The sequence below is a fragment of the Chlorocebus sabaeus genome, chromosome 21 (genome assembly GCF_047675955.1).
Source record: "Chlorocebus sabaeus isolate Y175 chromosome 21, mChlSab1.0.hap1, whole genome shotgun sequence".
In the NCBI taxonomy this organism is placed as follows: Eukaryota; Metazoa; Chordata; class Mammalia; order Primates; family Cercopithecidae; genus Chlorocebus; species Chlorocebus sabaeus.
Genome location: NC_132924.1, coordinates 34,002,192 through 34,018,942, shown reverse-complemented (window position 1 = coordinate 34,018,942; position 16,751 = coordinate 34,002,192). Strand labels below are relative to the sequence as shown.

General features: G+C 36.3%; 1 protein-coding gene across 18 annotated transcripts in view; it reads left to right on the top strand.

Moving 5' to 3' along the window:
• The window catches only part of TAX1BP1 (Tax1 binding protein 1), an 89,563-nt gene extending 73,280 nt beyond the window's left edge, over positions 1 to 16,283 (top strand). For 4 of the 18 annotated variants that reach the window (XM_073009024.1, XM_073009023.1, XM_007981782.3 and 1 more), the window contains 4 exons: positions 2,762 to 2,807; positions 3,302 to 3,450; positions 14,460 to 14,542; positions 15,152 to 16,283. In XM_073009024.1, the coding sequence (XP_072865125.1) occupies positions 2,762 to 2,807; positions 3,302 to 3,450; positions 14,460 to 14,542; positions 15,152 to 15,353 (480 nt within the window). In that variant the 3' untranslated portion in view covers positions 15,354 to 16,283. Of the gene's footprint in view, positions 1 to 2,761; positions 2,934 to 3,301; positions 3,472 to 14,459; positions 14,543 to 15,151 lie in introns of all 18 variants that reach the window. The other 14 variants (XM_073009022.1, XM_073009020.1, XM_038004776.2 and 11 more) reach the window with 5 other exon arrangements.
• Positions 16,284 to 16,751: the final 468 nt, after the last annotated feature.

Genomic DNA, 16,751 nt, shown 5'->3' with positions numbered 1-16,751 from the left:
ACAGGCATGAGCCACTGTGCCTGGCCATTTAAAAATGTTTTATTGAGATAGGGTCTCACTGTGTTGTCCAGGCTTGTCTCAAACAGGCAATCCTCCTGCTTCGGCCTCCCAAGTGCCACGTTGTGAAAATCATTGAGAGACAGGAAATGAAGGTGGCTTGTCTAATCTGATTCTAAGGCCTGAGGAATTGTACAGTGGCCAATAGTCACACACATCCCATTAGTAGCTACTTATTTAGGAATGAAATAAACACATTACTTTTTTTTCAATTTATGTGTAGTTTTTTTTTTTAATGGTCACTAAATTTGTTAGAAGACAAATACTTAACAGTCAGTAAGTCCTTAACATCATAGAGCAGTTGTTAGAAACTGCAACTTTAAGTGAAAGGACTTACAGCAGGTTGAAAGAAATAACACCTCATGATCCACCCACCTCGGCCTCCTAAAGTGCTAGGATTACAGGCATGAGCCACCGCACCTGGCCCTTTTTTTTCTTTCTTTCTTTTGAATCATGTTTGAAATGTTTCTTGGATTTAACCTTTCCTTTTTTTCTGTAGTCACATGCCAGTCTTGAATGACTGTAGTAGCATCTCTGGGGTTTTCAGTTATGGCAAGAGATGAAGGATATCTTTTGAATGCCTGTCTTGTTCTAAATATATCTCCTATTTCTCAGTAGCCCTGGAGTTACAAGCATAAGCCACCATGTCCAGCCTGTTCTGCTTTTTACATATGGGCTATTACAGGACCTTTGTATTTCTGTGTACATTTTAGAATTATTTTGTCAATGTGTACAAAAGCCTACTGGGATTTTATAGGTATTGCATTGTAACTATAGTTAATTTGGGGGGAATTAATAGTGTAAAAATACTAAGTTTCTAGTCCATGAACATGTTATATGTCTCCATTTGTTTATGCTCTTTTTAATGCATTATTTTGTTTAGTGTATAGGCTTTGCACATCTTTTGTATATTTATTCCTAAACATTTTATCTATTGATTTTACTCTAAGTAGAATTACTAAAAATATCATTTTCCAATTATTTATTGTATGTACAAATACAATTGATTTTACATATTGATCTTGTATACTGCAACCTGACTAAATTATTTACACTCATTTTACAAAAAAAAACTCCTATTTTTTTTTTGGAGATGGAGTCTCGCTGTGTCACCCAGGCTGGAGTGCAATGGCTTGATCTCGGCTCACTGTAACCTCTACCTCCCAGGTTCAAGCAATTCTTTCTGCCTCAGCCTCCTGAGTAGCTGGGACTACAGGCGTGTGCCACCACGGTTGGCTAATTTTTTTGTATTTTTAGTAGAGACGGGATTTTACCATGTTAGCCAGGATGGTCTCTATCTCCAAACCTTGTGATCCACCTGCCTTGGGCTCCCAGAGTGCTGGGATAACAGGCATGAGCCACTGTGCCCGGCCGTTTTCCTAGTTTTTATAGATTTTTTGGGATATTTCACATTCATCTTCATACCATTGTGAATAAAGATTGTTTTACTTCCTCCTTTCCAATCTACTTAATTTTGCCTTGATCCACTGGCTATTTTGAATGGAAGTGTTGAGAGCAGACATCATTGCCTTATTATTATTGGATCTCATTATGATCTTCAGTAGAATCATTTAGTTTTTCACCATTAAGGGTCACAGTAGGTTTTTTTTAGGTGCCTTTTACGAGGTTAAAAAAGTTCCTTTTTATTCTTTAGTTTCTGAGATTTAAAAAAAATCATGAATGACTTGGATTTTGTAAAATATTTCTTCTGCATCAATTGAAATGATCATATTTCTTTTTCTCCTTTATTAAAAGGTAAATTACATTTATTGATTTTTGGATGTTGAACTGCATTTGGTTTTTGGATGCTAAAGTGACTTTTTTTTGTGATAAAGTCCATTTGATCAGGTTTTATTTTTAAATATTGGGTTTGACTTGCTATAAGCTAAGGCTTTTGCATCAATATGAGGGATAAGGTCTGTAGTTTTTTTTGTGAAATCCTTGTTTTTGGTATAAGAATAATACTGGCTCTGTAAAACAAGTTAGGAAATGTTTCTTTGTATTTTGAAAGAGTTTATACAGGACATACTTTTATTAAAAAAATCTTAAATGATAGAATTCACATTTTTCTTTTTTTAAGGAGACTTTTTGGCCAGGCACGATGGCTCATGCCTGTAATCCCAGCACTTTGGGAGGCCAAAGTGGGTGGATCACGAGGTCAGGAGTTCAAGACCAGCCTGACCAACATGGTGAAACCCCGTCTCTACTGAAAATACAAAAATTAGCCAGGCATGGTGGTGCGCACCTGTAATCCCAGCTACTCAGGAGGCTGAGGCAGGAGAATCGCTTGAACCCAGGAGGCAGAGGTTGGAGTGAGCCAAGATTGCGCCATTGCACCCCAGCCTGGGCAAAACTGTGTCTCAAAAAAAAAAAAAAAAAAAGAAAAGAAGACTTTTTATTCATAGCTAAGTTGTAAGAGATTCACAGTTTACCCTAAATTAACTCAGTGAGAATGTTGTACTTTTCTTGGCACAAATAAATTTGAAAATTCATTGGCTTTATCCTGCTTTCTGATTTTGTTATATGTGGAGGATATATTTATGAGAAGTTGAGAGCCAGCTTTTCTAACTGTATTTCCAATTGCATTCCAGCTTCATAATAGGAAATAATTTTATTGTTATATTTTGACTAAATGTTTAATAGTGCTGTACTTATGAAATATTTTATTGCTTTGCTTATTCATCTTTGTTTTTGTTAATTTTAGGAACTTAAAAGGAGTCTAGAAAATCAAGCAGAAAGGAAAATGGAAGGTCAGAATTTCCAGAGTCCTCAATGTCTCAACACATGCTCAGAGCAAAATGGTTATGTTCTAACACTATCAAATGCACAACCAGTTCTGCAATATGGTAATCCTTATGCATCTCAGGAAATAAGAGGTTATTACAGTATTTTTGGTTTGGGGTTAGCTGCATCTGGAGTTTTTTTATGGTTTATATTTTCATGGATTAGCAAACTGCTGGTATAATCAACTCTAATACAAACATTATTTTATTTGTATAATTAGCAGTTTTAATATTTAACAGTGTAACTGGCCTCATCTATAAGTGATGCACCATGAGATGAGTAGTTTATTTGCTTATTACATATAGCTCACAATTTAAAAAATCACCTGGGTTAAAAATAAAAACATCTATTTTTTTCATGTACCAAAGTGGTTCTTTATATACTGTTCATCATATCTATACATACAGATGTTAATTTTAGTAACCGGTTTCACTGTACCCTTCCAAAAATTTTATTACAGATGGAGCAGATGGTGCTTTTTACCCAGATGAAATACAAAGGCCACCTGTGAGAGTCCCCGCTTGGGGACTGGAAGACAGTGTTGTCTGCAGCCAGCCTGCTCGAAACCTTAGTCGACCTGATGGCTTAGAGGACCCTGAGGATAGCAAAGTAATTTTGAATTTTCATTGTGTGAGCCTGTCCCTTTTTTATTTTTTAGCTTATGTGGAGAGTTAAGGGTATGTGTGCATATGTGTATCTTTGTGTGTGTGGAAGGAGAGTGTGTACTTGTGCCTGCACACAATTGCCTACTTGATTTTTGGAAAAACCTGCTTGTATTTAAATTAGAAAAAAATCTACCAGTATGCTTCAGACTTATACTTTAGGAGTTATATACTAAAGTAAAAGATTAAGTTTAGGGAATAATCTCAGAATATTGTAGTTATCAGATAGTTTAATCTTAAACATCACTAAGTAACTTACTATATTCTTTTGATTATAGATGTACTAGGCTTGAAGCAGCAAAGTGTTAATGGCAATATTATGTTTCCTTACAGCAGCCCTTTTTGGATAATAGTTTCTTTTCTTCATAGAAGCTCTTTTTGGATTTCCTGTGCATTAAGATGAATTTAAAAGAAATGCTTTATCGTGCTCTTTGCAAGTACAGTGGTATCATGACCTGTTTCTTATTTAATCTAGTTTGCTGCATTTAATTGCTATTAACCTTTGCAGAAACTGATCAGTGTTCAGACAGGCATGATTTTAGCCCTAGTGCTCAACACCCATAATGGAGAAAAATGTATTTCTCCCTCCTGCCTTTTGGCCTCCTATGTCCATTACTGGGAATAATTAGGAAAACTGTCAGAACTTTTGTAGCCTATTTAAGGTCTAGAGTATCATCTTACTGCTTTTTCATACCTTTACCTCACATTTTGCATATTTAATCTGATCATTCTTGGCACAGATGTTACATGTGACAAGACTTTCTCTTCTGTAGTCATCTGCTTCAGTTTAATTAGCAGAATGTTCTTTCTGATCTGTGTGCTTTGCCCTCCTGCAAACCCATGAGAAGCAGTGTTAGAGTCTTGTGCTCATTTGCTGACATGCTTAGATTTGGTAATGAGATGGAGGACTTTTAATATGCACACCTTGAGTAACTTTATTTTGCAGTCAGAAGATTTTTCACATTAGAAAGTAATTCTTATGTATATTCAGAATTAAAAAAAATTATTGTCATTACAACAATAAAAAATCACTTGCAAATGAAGTGTTTTAGTAAGTTAGTTTAGTAAGAATATGGAAAGCAAATTTGAGTTGATCTGTTCTTTCTTTCTGTTTCTCTGCCCTGGGAGTGATTAATAGCCACAGGCCCCAGCACTTTTGAGTCAGGGTTGAGGTGACCTACCTACTCTTTCAGCCTACCCTGGTGCCTACACCTGCCATGTCTCCTCTCTTCTGCACCAGAAACTGTGGTCAGTTGTCAGATCAAAAACCTTTTGTGGCTCCCATTTACCTAACTTTAACATCATAATTATGACAGCAGCAAACATTTCTATACCCCTCTTTGCCATTAATGCGGAGCTCTTTAGATAGAGTCACTTATTGGTTCTTCATAGCAGTTCTTCATAGCAGACTTGTCACAACTTTATAATGGAGGAAACCAAGAGACAGATTAAATAGCTTGCCCCAAATCACATAGCTGCTGTAGGTAGAGACAGGATTGAACCTCATGAGATTGGCTATAAAAGCTGTGGTCTTAGCTACCTGTCAAATGGACTAAACCAGAGGTTTTCCTACTTTCTTAGTTCATGGCACCCTTAGCATGTCAGTAATTTTTTTTTCACAGTAACCCCTACGCCGAAAGAAGGACAGTAAGTCCTCACTTAATGTCATATATAAGTTACTGGAAATTGTGACTTTAAACCAAATGATGTATAACAAAACTAGTTTTTTCCCTCATCAGCGTTATAATGAACCGACAAAAGAAATGATGTTATTTCTTTCAACCTGCTGTAAGTCCTTCATTTAAAGTTGCAGTTCCTAAGAACCGCTCTATGATGTTAAGTAAGGACTTACTGAAAGTTAAGTATTTGTCTTCTAACAAATTTAGTGACTATTAAAAAAACTACACCTAAATTGAAAGAAAATTAATGTGTTTATTTCATTCCTAAATAAGTAGTTACTAATGGGATGTGTGTGACTATTGGCCACTGTACAACTCCTCAAGCCTTAGAATCAGATTGGACAAGCCACCTTCATTTCCTGTTTCTCATTGATTTTCACAATGCGGCACTTTATATCACAGCAGCTGCCAAAACCAGCATCTCAAAGATAAGATGACATTGAAAGGAATGGGTAGCACTATTCAAAGTTGAATCTGTGAGCCGTCTCCAACGATTGTAGTTGTTCACGTGGTATATGACAAATCCACATGCACCTCAACTTACAATGGTGTTACATCCTGATAAACCTATTATAAGTTGAATATGTGTTTTCGACTTGAAGGATATTTTCAGCTTACAGTGGGTTCATCGGAACGTAACTCCATCATAAGTTGAGGAACGTACTGAATGTGTATTGCTTTTGTGCCATCTTAAAGTTCAAAAATTGTAAGTCTAACCATTGTGTGTTGGAGGCCAACTCTAATGAGTATTTCTGTGTACTTCTGCATATATAATATCTTTAGAATATTTAAATTATCCCACAGTAATCCTCGGAATTTACTGTGGTGCCCTAGGTACTTTCATACCTCATTTTGGGAACTATGGGTCTAAATCGTTGCTTCTCAAAAAAGTGGTTTGTAGACCAGCAGTAGTGGTATCTCCTAGGAGTATGTTGGAAATACAGAATCTCCTGCCCCACTCCAGCCCTACTGAGAATCAGACGGCATTTAACAAAATCTTTAGGTGATCATATGATTTTTAACATTTGGGATACACTATTTTAAAACTTCCTAACCCTAATCGTTCAAGGCCAGATTATTTTCTCTTCCCTTAATTCATATCTTACTTTCTAGTTGTGTTCTTGCATTTCTTAGTGTTTCTCTTCTACTTTCATTCCTTTCTCCTCTGTCTCTTAAAGATGAAAGCCCACACATTCTATTAATATGTGGCTTATTTGAAACTTTCCACATGAGCCCTTCACTGTGAACCCCTAAACTGAAGACATTTTTTGTTGATAGACAGTTTTTTCTTTTTTCTGGTGAGTTGTAGCTTTTATTCTCAGAAGGGTCTGTGACTCCAAAATGATTGAGAACCAGTGCTTGTTTCCCATTTATCATGATGCACTGTTTGAGTTTTTGCCTTTCTCAAATTTGCCATTTTTCGTGTATTATCTTACGTTTTAAATTTAATTTTAATGTGTTTTCTGTTCGCAAAAATAGTGTGTGGTTACAGTCAATTTCATCTTTATCAAGAGTGCCAAGACAGTTCAAGAGGAAAAGAATAGTGTTTGCAACAAATGGTACTGGGAAAATTGTATATCCAGTTCGATGAAAGAGTGAAATTAGACCCTTGACTCATATCCTGTGCAGAAATTAACTCAAAATTGGATTTTAAATGTAAGAGCTAAACTACAAAACTCAAAACATATAGATAAATCTTTATAACTTGGATTAGGCAGTAGTTTCTTAGATATGACACCAACAGCATAAGCAACAAAGAAAAAATAGATATAGGTTGACTATCCCTTATCCAAAATGCTTGGGACCAGAAATATTTCAAATTTCAGATTTTTTCAGATTTTGGAATATTTGCATTATACTTACCAGTTGAGCACTTCTAATCTGAAAATCCAAAGTCTACAGTGCTTCAGTGAGCATTTCCTTTAAGTGTCATCTCAGTGCTTAAAAAGTTTTAGATTTTGGAGCATTTTGCTCTTCAGATTTTTGGATTAAAGATATTCAGCCTGTAATTGAATATGTCATCAAAAGGATTAAATGAATCTTTGCTGTTCCATTTAAAATTTTTTACACACAGTTATTTCTAACAGATAATATATAGCTGGTTGGCATCTCTTAATGCTGAATATTCCCTTTTCTATACCATATTAGTATAATACCTTTTATATAGTAGAGGCTTTTTAAATGTTATTAATGAGTTTAGTTTAAAGAAATGTGTTTGTTCCATTTTTGCCTATTAAACTATTTAAAATTCAGGCCATCTTAGAAAAGTAATTGTTGGGCTGGACATGGTTGCTCACGCCTGTAATCCCAGCACTTTGGGAGGTCTAGGCAGGCAGATCACTTGAGGCCAGGAGTTTGAGACCAGCCTGGCCACATGGCAAAACCCCATCTCTACTAAAAATACAAAAAAAATTTAGCTGGGCATGGTGGCACATGCCAGTAATCCCAGCTGCTTGGGAGGCTGAGGCATGAGAATTGTTTGTATCTGAGAGACAGAGTTTGAAGTGAGCCAGGATTGTGCCACTACACTCCAGCCTGGACAACAGAACAAGACTCTGTCTCAAAAAAAAAGAAAAGTAGTTAATTTTTTGTGGTAGCTTTATTGAGATATAATTTACATATTGTACAATTAGCCATTTAAAGTATACAATTTAGTGGTTTTTAATATATTCACAGAGTTGTGTAACCATCACCATATTCAATTTTAGAACATTTTCCTCACTACCAAAAGAAACCCTGTACCTTGTAGCAGTTAACCTCTTCCCATTTATTCCCACCAGCCCAGGAAACCCTCAGTCCACTTTGTTTCTCTATAGATTTGTCTGTTCTGCACAGTCATATAAGTCAAATCATAAAATTGTTATCTTTTGTGACTGGTTTCTTTCACTTAGTATGTTTTCAAAGTTACCCATGTTTTAGCATGCATCCATGTTCAACATGAAGAATGGGTTTTATTCTTGTTTGTTGGTTTGGATGTATAGATTGAGCGTCTAAAACCCGAAACTGAGTGCTGACATGATACTCAAAGGAAATGCTTACTGGAGCATTTTGGATTTTCAAATTTGGGATGCTCAGCTGGCAAGCATAATGAAGTATTACAAAATCTGAGAAAGTCTGAAATCTGAAACACTTCTGGTCCCAAGCATTTTGGATAAGGGAGACTCAACCTGTCCCACATTTTGTTTACCCATTCATCTGTTAGACATTTGGGTTATTTCACCTTTTGGTTATGGCATACATGCTTTTGTTTGTGTAACTTTTCACTTCTTTGGGGAAAGTGGAATTACTAGGTCAGTTCCACTAGTAGTTGCTGGAGTAGAAATGCTAGGAGTGGAACTGCTGGGTCATGTGGTAACACTTAGGTTTATCTAAACCTTTTGAAAAACTGCCCGATTGTTTTCCGCAGTAGCTGCATGACTCTACATTCCCGTCAGTAGTGTGTGAGCGTTCCACTTACTCCACATCCTCAGCCACACTTGTTACTGTCTTTGTGAAATGGTTCATCGTCGTGATTTTGATTTGCATTTTCCTGGTGGTTAATGATGTTAAGCATCTTTCATGTGCTTGCTGGCCATTTGTATATCCTCTTTGGAAGAATATCTGTTCAAATCCTTCTGCCGTTTTCAAATTGGGCCCCTTATTAGAGAATATGGTTTGCAAATATGTCTCCCATTCTGTGGGTTGTCTTCACTTTTATGATGGTGCTGTTTGCAGCACAAAACTTTTTAGTTTCAGTGAAGCTGAATTTATGTTTATTTTGTTGCTTATACTTTTCTGTTATACCTAAGAAACCATTGTCTCCAAGGTTTTTAATTTACTGCTGTGTTTTCTTATAAGGGCTTTATAGTTTTAGCTTTTATATTTGGTTTTTGGTCTATTTTCAGTTAATTTTTGAATATGGAGCAAAGTAACTAAAGCTTTTGAAAACTAATAGAGCTTTGCAAAATTATTTTTAATTTTTGAATATGGAGCAAAGTAAAACTTGAAAACTAATAGAGATTTGCAAAATTATTTTCTTTCTGATTTTAAATACTTTTAAATTAGATAAATGATACAGTTCAATGTTATTTCTTCATTGATTTATTACTAGAATTGAATGTCTGACAAAGCATAAATGATAACATCTCATAAGAAGAGGAGGAATACTAATATTGTATAGTAATACAAAGGTTTGAGGGGCAATTTAAATAAAAGTTTTAAATAAAAATTTTAAATAAAAGTTACCCAGAGTCATTGGGTACTCTCTTTTCCCTTATGTATTGATTTTAGTCTTAGCAAATATATAAATTTCTTAAAGTGTGAATGCTCTTGAACTAAAGTAATAATTACCAACTTAGTAAGAGTTTTGTTAAGTGGTAAAACTTTCTTCCTTGATATTCATTACTAATTCCTGAATGATAACTAAGTATTTCAATTAATAGTTCCTAGCAGAGGTAGAATTACAACACGGTTTGGGAAATGCTGAGTAGATAGAGTCCCACAGTCTGGATACTAATAATACAGATGATGTAACTCAGTCATTAACCCCTGAGTATGTATTCCCATAACTTGATCATGATAGATGGCATTTTTTTTTATTGTGGTAGAATAAATATAAAATTTGCCATCTTAGCCATTTTTAAGCATATAGTTCTGTAATGTTAACTTTACTGCTGTGCAGCCAATCTCTGGAAACTCTTCATCTTGCAAAACTGAACTCCTTACCCATTAAACAACAATTCCCATTCCCTCTTCCTCCAGCCCCTGAAAACCACCAGTAATTTGAATTTGACTACTCTGGGTACCTTATGTAAGTGGAATCATATAGTATTTGTCTTTTTGCGAATGGCTTATTTCACTTAGCATAATGTCTTCAAGGTTCATCCATGTTGTAAACGTGTATCAGAATTTCATTCCTTTTGAATAAGGGTAAATAATATTCTACCCTATGGATATATGCCACGTTTTGTTTATCTGTGCGTATATCAATAGAAATTTGGGTTGTTTGTACCTTTTGACTATTGTGAATAACGTTGCTGTGAACATGGGTTCGTGATTGAACATATCTGTTCAAGTCCTTGCTTTTAGTTCTTTTGGGCATCCACCCTGATGTAGAATTGCTGGATAATATGGTAATTTTATTTTTAATTTTTTGAGGAACTACCATGTATGATCATGATTGTATTTTGAAGTTAGTGTGATCTAACCCTATTTATTTTCCAACAGGTTATAACCCCCTTTACATCAGGCCAGGCAGGTGACTCATGCCTGTAATCTCATCACTTTTGGGGAGGTCAAGGTGGGAGGATTGCTTGAGCCCAGGAGTTTGAAACCAGCCTGGTTAACATAATGAGATCCTGTCTCTTAAAAAAAAATGCCGAGTGTGGTGGTACACTCCGGTAGTCCTAGCTACCTGGGAGGCTGAGATGGGAGGATTGCTGGAGTCCAGGAGGTCGTGGCTGCAGTGATCCATGACTGTGCCGCTGCACTCCAGTCTGGGTGACAGAGCAAGACCTTGTCTCAAAAGAAAAAAAAATTACTATTAAATGTCCAAGGTGGTCACATGCTTTTAATAAGAAAACAAGAATGTTTTTGTACAGAGTATATCCTGAGCAGATAATGAGAAGTTTTTGGGTTTCAAACTGAGCATCAGTTTATCGTAGCTTGTTTCCTTTGCTTAAAAACCAGTTTGTAATGGAAAGAGTATTGTGCTGATGGGTGTAAAGGTAGATGAACACAATGGGGCGTTTAGATCTTTAAATGGATTAAAGTAATATTAATAAAAGTTTTCTGAAAAGGTTTTTCTTAAAATTTGGAATTGTTCATAAATATATTTCAGTATGGTATTCTCAATAAAATTTGCTTACAAGATTATTTTAGTAGTTTAGCTGAAAGACTAGGTGGTGATATTTTTAAATGTGCTGTTAAACCCTTTGGGTTTGTAAGTTTCAGTGCTGAAACTGATAATTTAATAATTTGAGGTAGAAATATTTCTAAAACAGAATACATGATTCTCTGGCTTTCATTCAATATAACCTTGATGATTAAGGTGTATTTAAAAAATCAATGTTACATGGTGTCATATTCTTTTAAGATGCATAGTAAGGCTGTGTGATCTGTTACCAATAGTAAAATGCCTAACATCGGATATTTTGAGTTCTTGTCTTGCTTTTCTCTTTTTCCCAATAGCTTTTTTTTCCCTAAACTGCCAGTCAGCCTGCTTATAATAGCTTCATTTCCCTATTAAAGTATTTTTAATCTACTATGGCTCTGAAACTAACCAGGCTTGTTGAGTAAAATAGAATAAATGTATTCTTGGCCGGGCGCAGTGGCTCAAGCCTGTAATCCCAGCACTTTGGGAGGCCAAGACGGGCGGATCACGAGGTCAGGAGATCGAGACCATCCTGGCTAACACGGTGAAACCCCGTCTCTACTAAAAGATACCAAAAAAAAAAAAAACAAACTAGCCGGCCGTGGCGGCGGGCGCCTGTAGTCCCAGCTACTCGGGAGGCTGAGGCAGGAGAGTGGCGTAAACCCAGGAGGCGGAACTTGCAGTGAGCTGAGATCCGGCCACTGCACTCCAGCCTGGGCGACAGAGCGAGACTCCGTCTCAAAAAAAAAAAAAAAATGTATTCTCAGGTAAAGATTTCACTCGTCATTTTGCCTGTCAGTATCATGAGAGACGTTATTATATGTATTGGCTTCTTAAGAGTGCTTACTGCATACTCTCTGATTTCAGCCTATGTTCTGAGTAGATGGTTCATGTTTTATTTCATGAGAACTTATTGTTTCTCATTATAACATGTAGAATTATACTCTTGAACCCCTCTCCCCTTTTATTAGGTAATAGGTGGTAGAAGATAACAGAATAATCGAGTTATCATTGCCAAATTATACATGACTTAGAAAGTATAAATTACTTCTACTTTTTTTCCCCTCCAGGTATTTAACGAGCAGGGTTAACATGTCTGACAGGTTGTCTGAATCTGAAACCTTAGCTACAAACTCTACTGTTAGCTGATTCATGGAAGCAGTAAATTGGTGTAGGCTGTTAGCTATTATAAAACAGGAAAAGAAGGTTATGAGATTTTTGGTTCCATTACATTTTTGGCCTTTGGAAAATTGTGTTCTATCTTAAATATTTGTCATTAAAAATTCTAAAAAATATATCAAGACCTGCCCCGTTTTATCTTTCCCATTATTTTCTTCAACATTTCATAATTTTGGATTTTTGTTTTTCAAAGATGAGTGAGAAACTTTTGTTCCTTATCACTGATTTGTAGTTGTTTAAGCATACTCAGTGTTTCAGAGATTGTTGCTGGGAGGCCTAAATCTGGGAGCTAGAGTAACCTGGCACAGAATCAGAATTCACTGTCAGCAGATTCAACTACTTTCTCATCTTCCTTCTTTGTATCTACAGACTTAAAAGCTATCTGGGGCCGGGCACGGTGGCTCACGCCTGTAATCCCAGCACTTTGGGAGGCTGAGGCAGGTGGATCACGAGGTCAGGAGATCGAGATCATCCTGGCTAACACAGTGAAACCCCGTCTCTACTAAAAAAAAAAAAATGCGAAAAATTAGCTGGGCGTGGCGGCGGGCGCCTGTAGTCCCAGCTACTCGGGAGGCTGAGGCAGGAGAATGGCGTGAACCCGGGAGGCGGAGCTTGCAGTGAGCCGAGATTGCGCCACTGCACTCCAGCCTGGGCAACTGAGGGAGACTCCGTCTCAAAAAAAAAAAAAAAAAAAAAAAAAAAGATCTGGATTTTAGTTACTTGATTGAATTTTTGAAGTATATAAAGGATTCCTGTTTTATCTCCCAATTTAATCCCCCATTAGGTTATCTGTCCTGTTTTCCTTTTGCTCAGTTATATCCTATGGGACTCATAGATAAACAAAAGTATTTTACCTCCTCTTTTACTTTTCAAGAGGGGAATATTGTCAGAAGGATAGTCAAGTACCAGAAATACTCATTTTGTCTTTTGTTTGTTCACTTTACACTTTACACCGTATATACTTTTTTGGCGCTCCTTCCCATAACGGACTTAACTGACCCATTAATAGCAGCTCTGGGGCAAGCATGCCTACCTAGTAACATAAAGACTTCATCAGTGCCAGCTACACTTGGGGATATGCTGTTAGTTCATGACATGGAGCAACTAACAGCTGTTGAGATAAAATAGGCAATTTAGATGATATGCCTTATTTTAGTGTTAAATGAGCCTGTGTGTTTGGCTGTTGATGTAGCACGTACAGATCTCTAAAAACTGACTGCTGGGATGCAGCCATGGGAATCCAAATCAGTGTTTTCTTTCTGATTAAAACTAGATGCACACATTTTTAGAAGTCTCACTTGACAACCTCTGAAATATTTAATTTTGGATTTTGTTCCTCTACAGCAGAGTTTTGAGGCTTGTAGTTGAGTGCATTGCTTTGCTTTAACATGTGTTAATCCAGTTGGATTTGCTGCTGTGTGTTCCCAAGAATATACATATACAAACTCACACATACTCTATTAGTTTTTCATTATGATTTCTGTATATCATGCAATGGATGTATCTTGTCAAAAAGACTGTCTTTCTTATAAATTAAGCTTACTGTTATTAAATGAGAACATTTGAGACAGTAATGCCGTCTGACAATATTGAAAGTAGGGCCGAGCGCGGTGGCTCATGCCTGAAATCCCGGCACTTTGAGAGACCGAGGAGGGCGGATCACTTGAGGCCAGGAGTTTGAGATCAGCCTGGCCAACATGGTGAAACCCTGTCTCTACTAAAAAATTAGCTGGGCATGGTGGTGCACACCTGTAATCCCAGCTACTCAGGAGGCTGAGGCATGAGAATTGCTTGAACCCAGGAGGCAGGGGTTGCAGTGAGCAGAGATCGTGCTACTGCACTCCAGCCTGGGTGACACAGTGACGACTCCATCTCAAAAAAAAAAAGAAAAAAAAAAGTGGCCACCCAGTCTGCAGAAAGATAAAGTCAGTAAAAGTTACCTACATATATAGGTTTGAAAAGGTCTACTGTTCTCAGCTTCATTTACACACACAGGTATGGTAAATGGTATGTCTCTGTTCCTCTGAATACTGCTTTTTATTTCAAGAACACCACACTGTTAGTCCATAGTGAAATACTCTGCAGAGTTTCAAACATGTTTATTTGAAAGTCTAATTAAATGATAACAGAGAGAAAATTTCCTGAAGTGTAATCTTCTTTTATACAGTCAGTATGTGCTTGATTGAATTAAGGAATTTATATTTGGTTTTACTTTCCTTAAAAGTTCCAAAATTATTTTTCCCCTAGGAAGATGAGAATGTGCCTACTGCTCCTGATCCTCCAAGTCAACACTTACGTGGGCATGGGACAGGCTTTTGCTTTGATTCCAGGTAGATTTTTCTTTCCTTTGTATAATTTGGGTTAATTTAGGCCAGTAGTTCTCAAAGGTGGTCCTTGGGAACTCATTAGAAATGCACATATGTAGGGCCTGGCCTAGCTGAACCAGAAACACCAACACTGGGCATAGGCCCAGCAATCTGTGTTTTAACGTGTCCTCCGACTGATTCTGATGCATGCAATCATTTGAGAACCAGTGCCATAAAAACTTTTAGCTATTAAACCAAATGCACTGGTGGGAAGTTATGAGTTGTATTTATCCTTACAGTCTTACAAAAGGCATTTTCTGTTAAATGTGGAAGAATTCTTGGTACTAATAATTTCACATAATTGTGATTGGATTTGGAAGGTTTTAAGGGGGAAAAAAAGGTTTTGTTAATCTAATTGTAAAACTAAATTTAGAGGCTCTATAAATGGGTTACACAATTGTCTACAGCAAGCATTTGGAAGCAGAGAAAGGTTTCTGGAGTAAAGACTTGTAAGGTAGGTTGTTTAGTATGAATATCAGCTAACTAGATAAATGGAACCTTGTCATATACGGACAAGTTACTGTTGTTCTACATTTATTAGAAGTATGTAATTTTTTCATTTTTCTCTTTAAGCTTTGATGTTCACAAGAAGTGTCCCCTCTGTGAGTTAATGTTTCCTCCCAACTACGATCAGAGCAAATTTGAAGAACATGTTGAAAGTCACTGGAAAGTGTGCCCGATGTGCAGCGAGCAGTTCCCTCCTGACTATGACCAGCAGGTGTTTGAAAGGCATGTGCAGACCCATTTTGATCAGAATGTTCTAAATTTTGACTAGTTACTTTTTATTATGAGTTAAGACAGTTTAGCGGTAAAAAAAAAAAAAATCACCTAAAATAGACCACTGAGGAGACCATAGAGTGATGCTTTCATGCACCCTCTATTGCACTTTCTGACCAGGAGCTACTTTGAGTTCGGTGTTACTAGGATCAGGGTCAGTCTTTCGTTTATCAATAAATTTTAATCTGTTAATCTTACTTGCTTTAAAACAAAGTTCTTGTGTGTTCTTATCTTTATTTATTCCCTAGTTTGCAGAATTGTCTGAATAAAGGATACAAGGATTATTTCAATGTTACTGCACTGAAAAATGTGTATGTATTAGTGTGCTACATTATTTAGCAGAATATTCACAAGTTTCTGTTGACCTTGTTGATTGAGCATGACTACTAAATATTATGTAATAAAAAGCATTTATCATAACAGTCTTGTGAAGTAGTTCTTCAAATACAGAGAGTTCTATAATTTAGCCCATGAAATGATAGGTTTTTAATTTCCAGAAATGGAGCTGCATGTAGAATGAGATCACATGCTTTTTATATGTGAAATGTTGGTTTTAGCAATTAACAGAAGGCATATTTTGCTAATTTTATGACAAAATTTTAGAATAACCTGAATGATTATTTTTAAACTATCTTAAAGTTGTATGTATATATCTAATGGGAAAATGGAACAAGAGATGTCAATATCATTGTTTTCCTATTAAATGATCTCATAACAGGGGTGTTTGTGGCATAAAATCACAGAATATATATCAGTATCTTTTTTACATTTTCCTGATGAGAATATAAATTTGAAATATTCTCAGTAAGTGATTAAAAGTACAATGCATAAACCCAAATCAAAGTAATGTGTTTCTTCAGTTATGTCTGTGCTGTATAGAACTCTCACTAACATTAAAGAACGAGGACACATTTTCCAAGATCTATAATTTCATTGTTGTCAAATTTATTTGTGAGTTTTTCATTAATCTAGCATCTTGAACATCTTTTTTTGGTTTGGGCCTTTAAAATTCTTCTGAACTGTATTCCCTTTCCCTTTTACAATGTGCATGTGAATAATTTAAAAAGTACCAGCTTTTGATTTTGCTGCTTTTGTAGTTATCAAAATAGTTTACATTTGTTCTGAGCAAACTAAGCTATTGAAGATGTTAACCTAATATTTAGACTTGGGGGCATTTTGGGTTGCTCTATGTGAACTGCAGCATATGTCACTTGTATTTGTTTGTGGAAGCAGAGTTTGTATATTGTTAGAATCCTTTAAAAGGTTTGAGTCTAGGGCAAACCAGTATTAGGCATTCGTATGCCAGCTGTTAGGACACAGCAGTCCTAGGAAGCAATAGCTTTGGAGACTCCAAGTTTCAGCTTCCTGACAGGTTATATGACGAGCAGAATATACT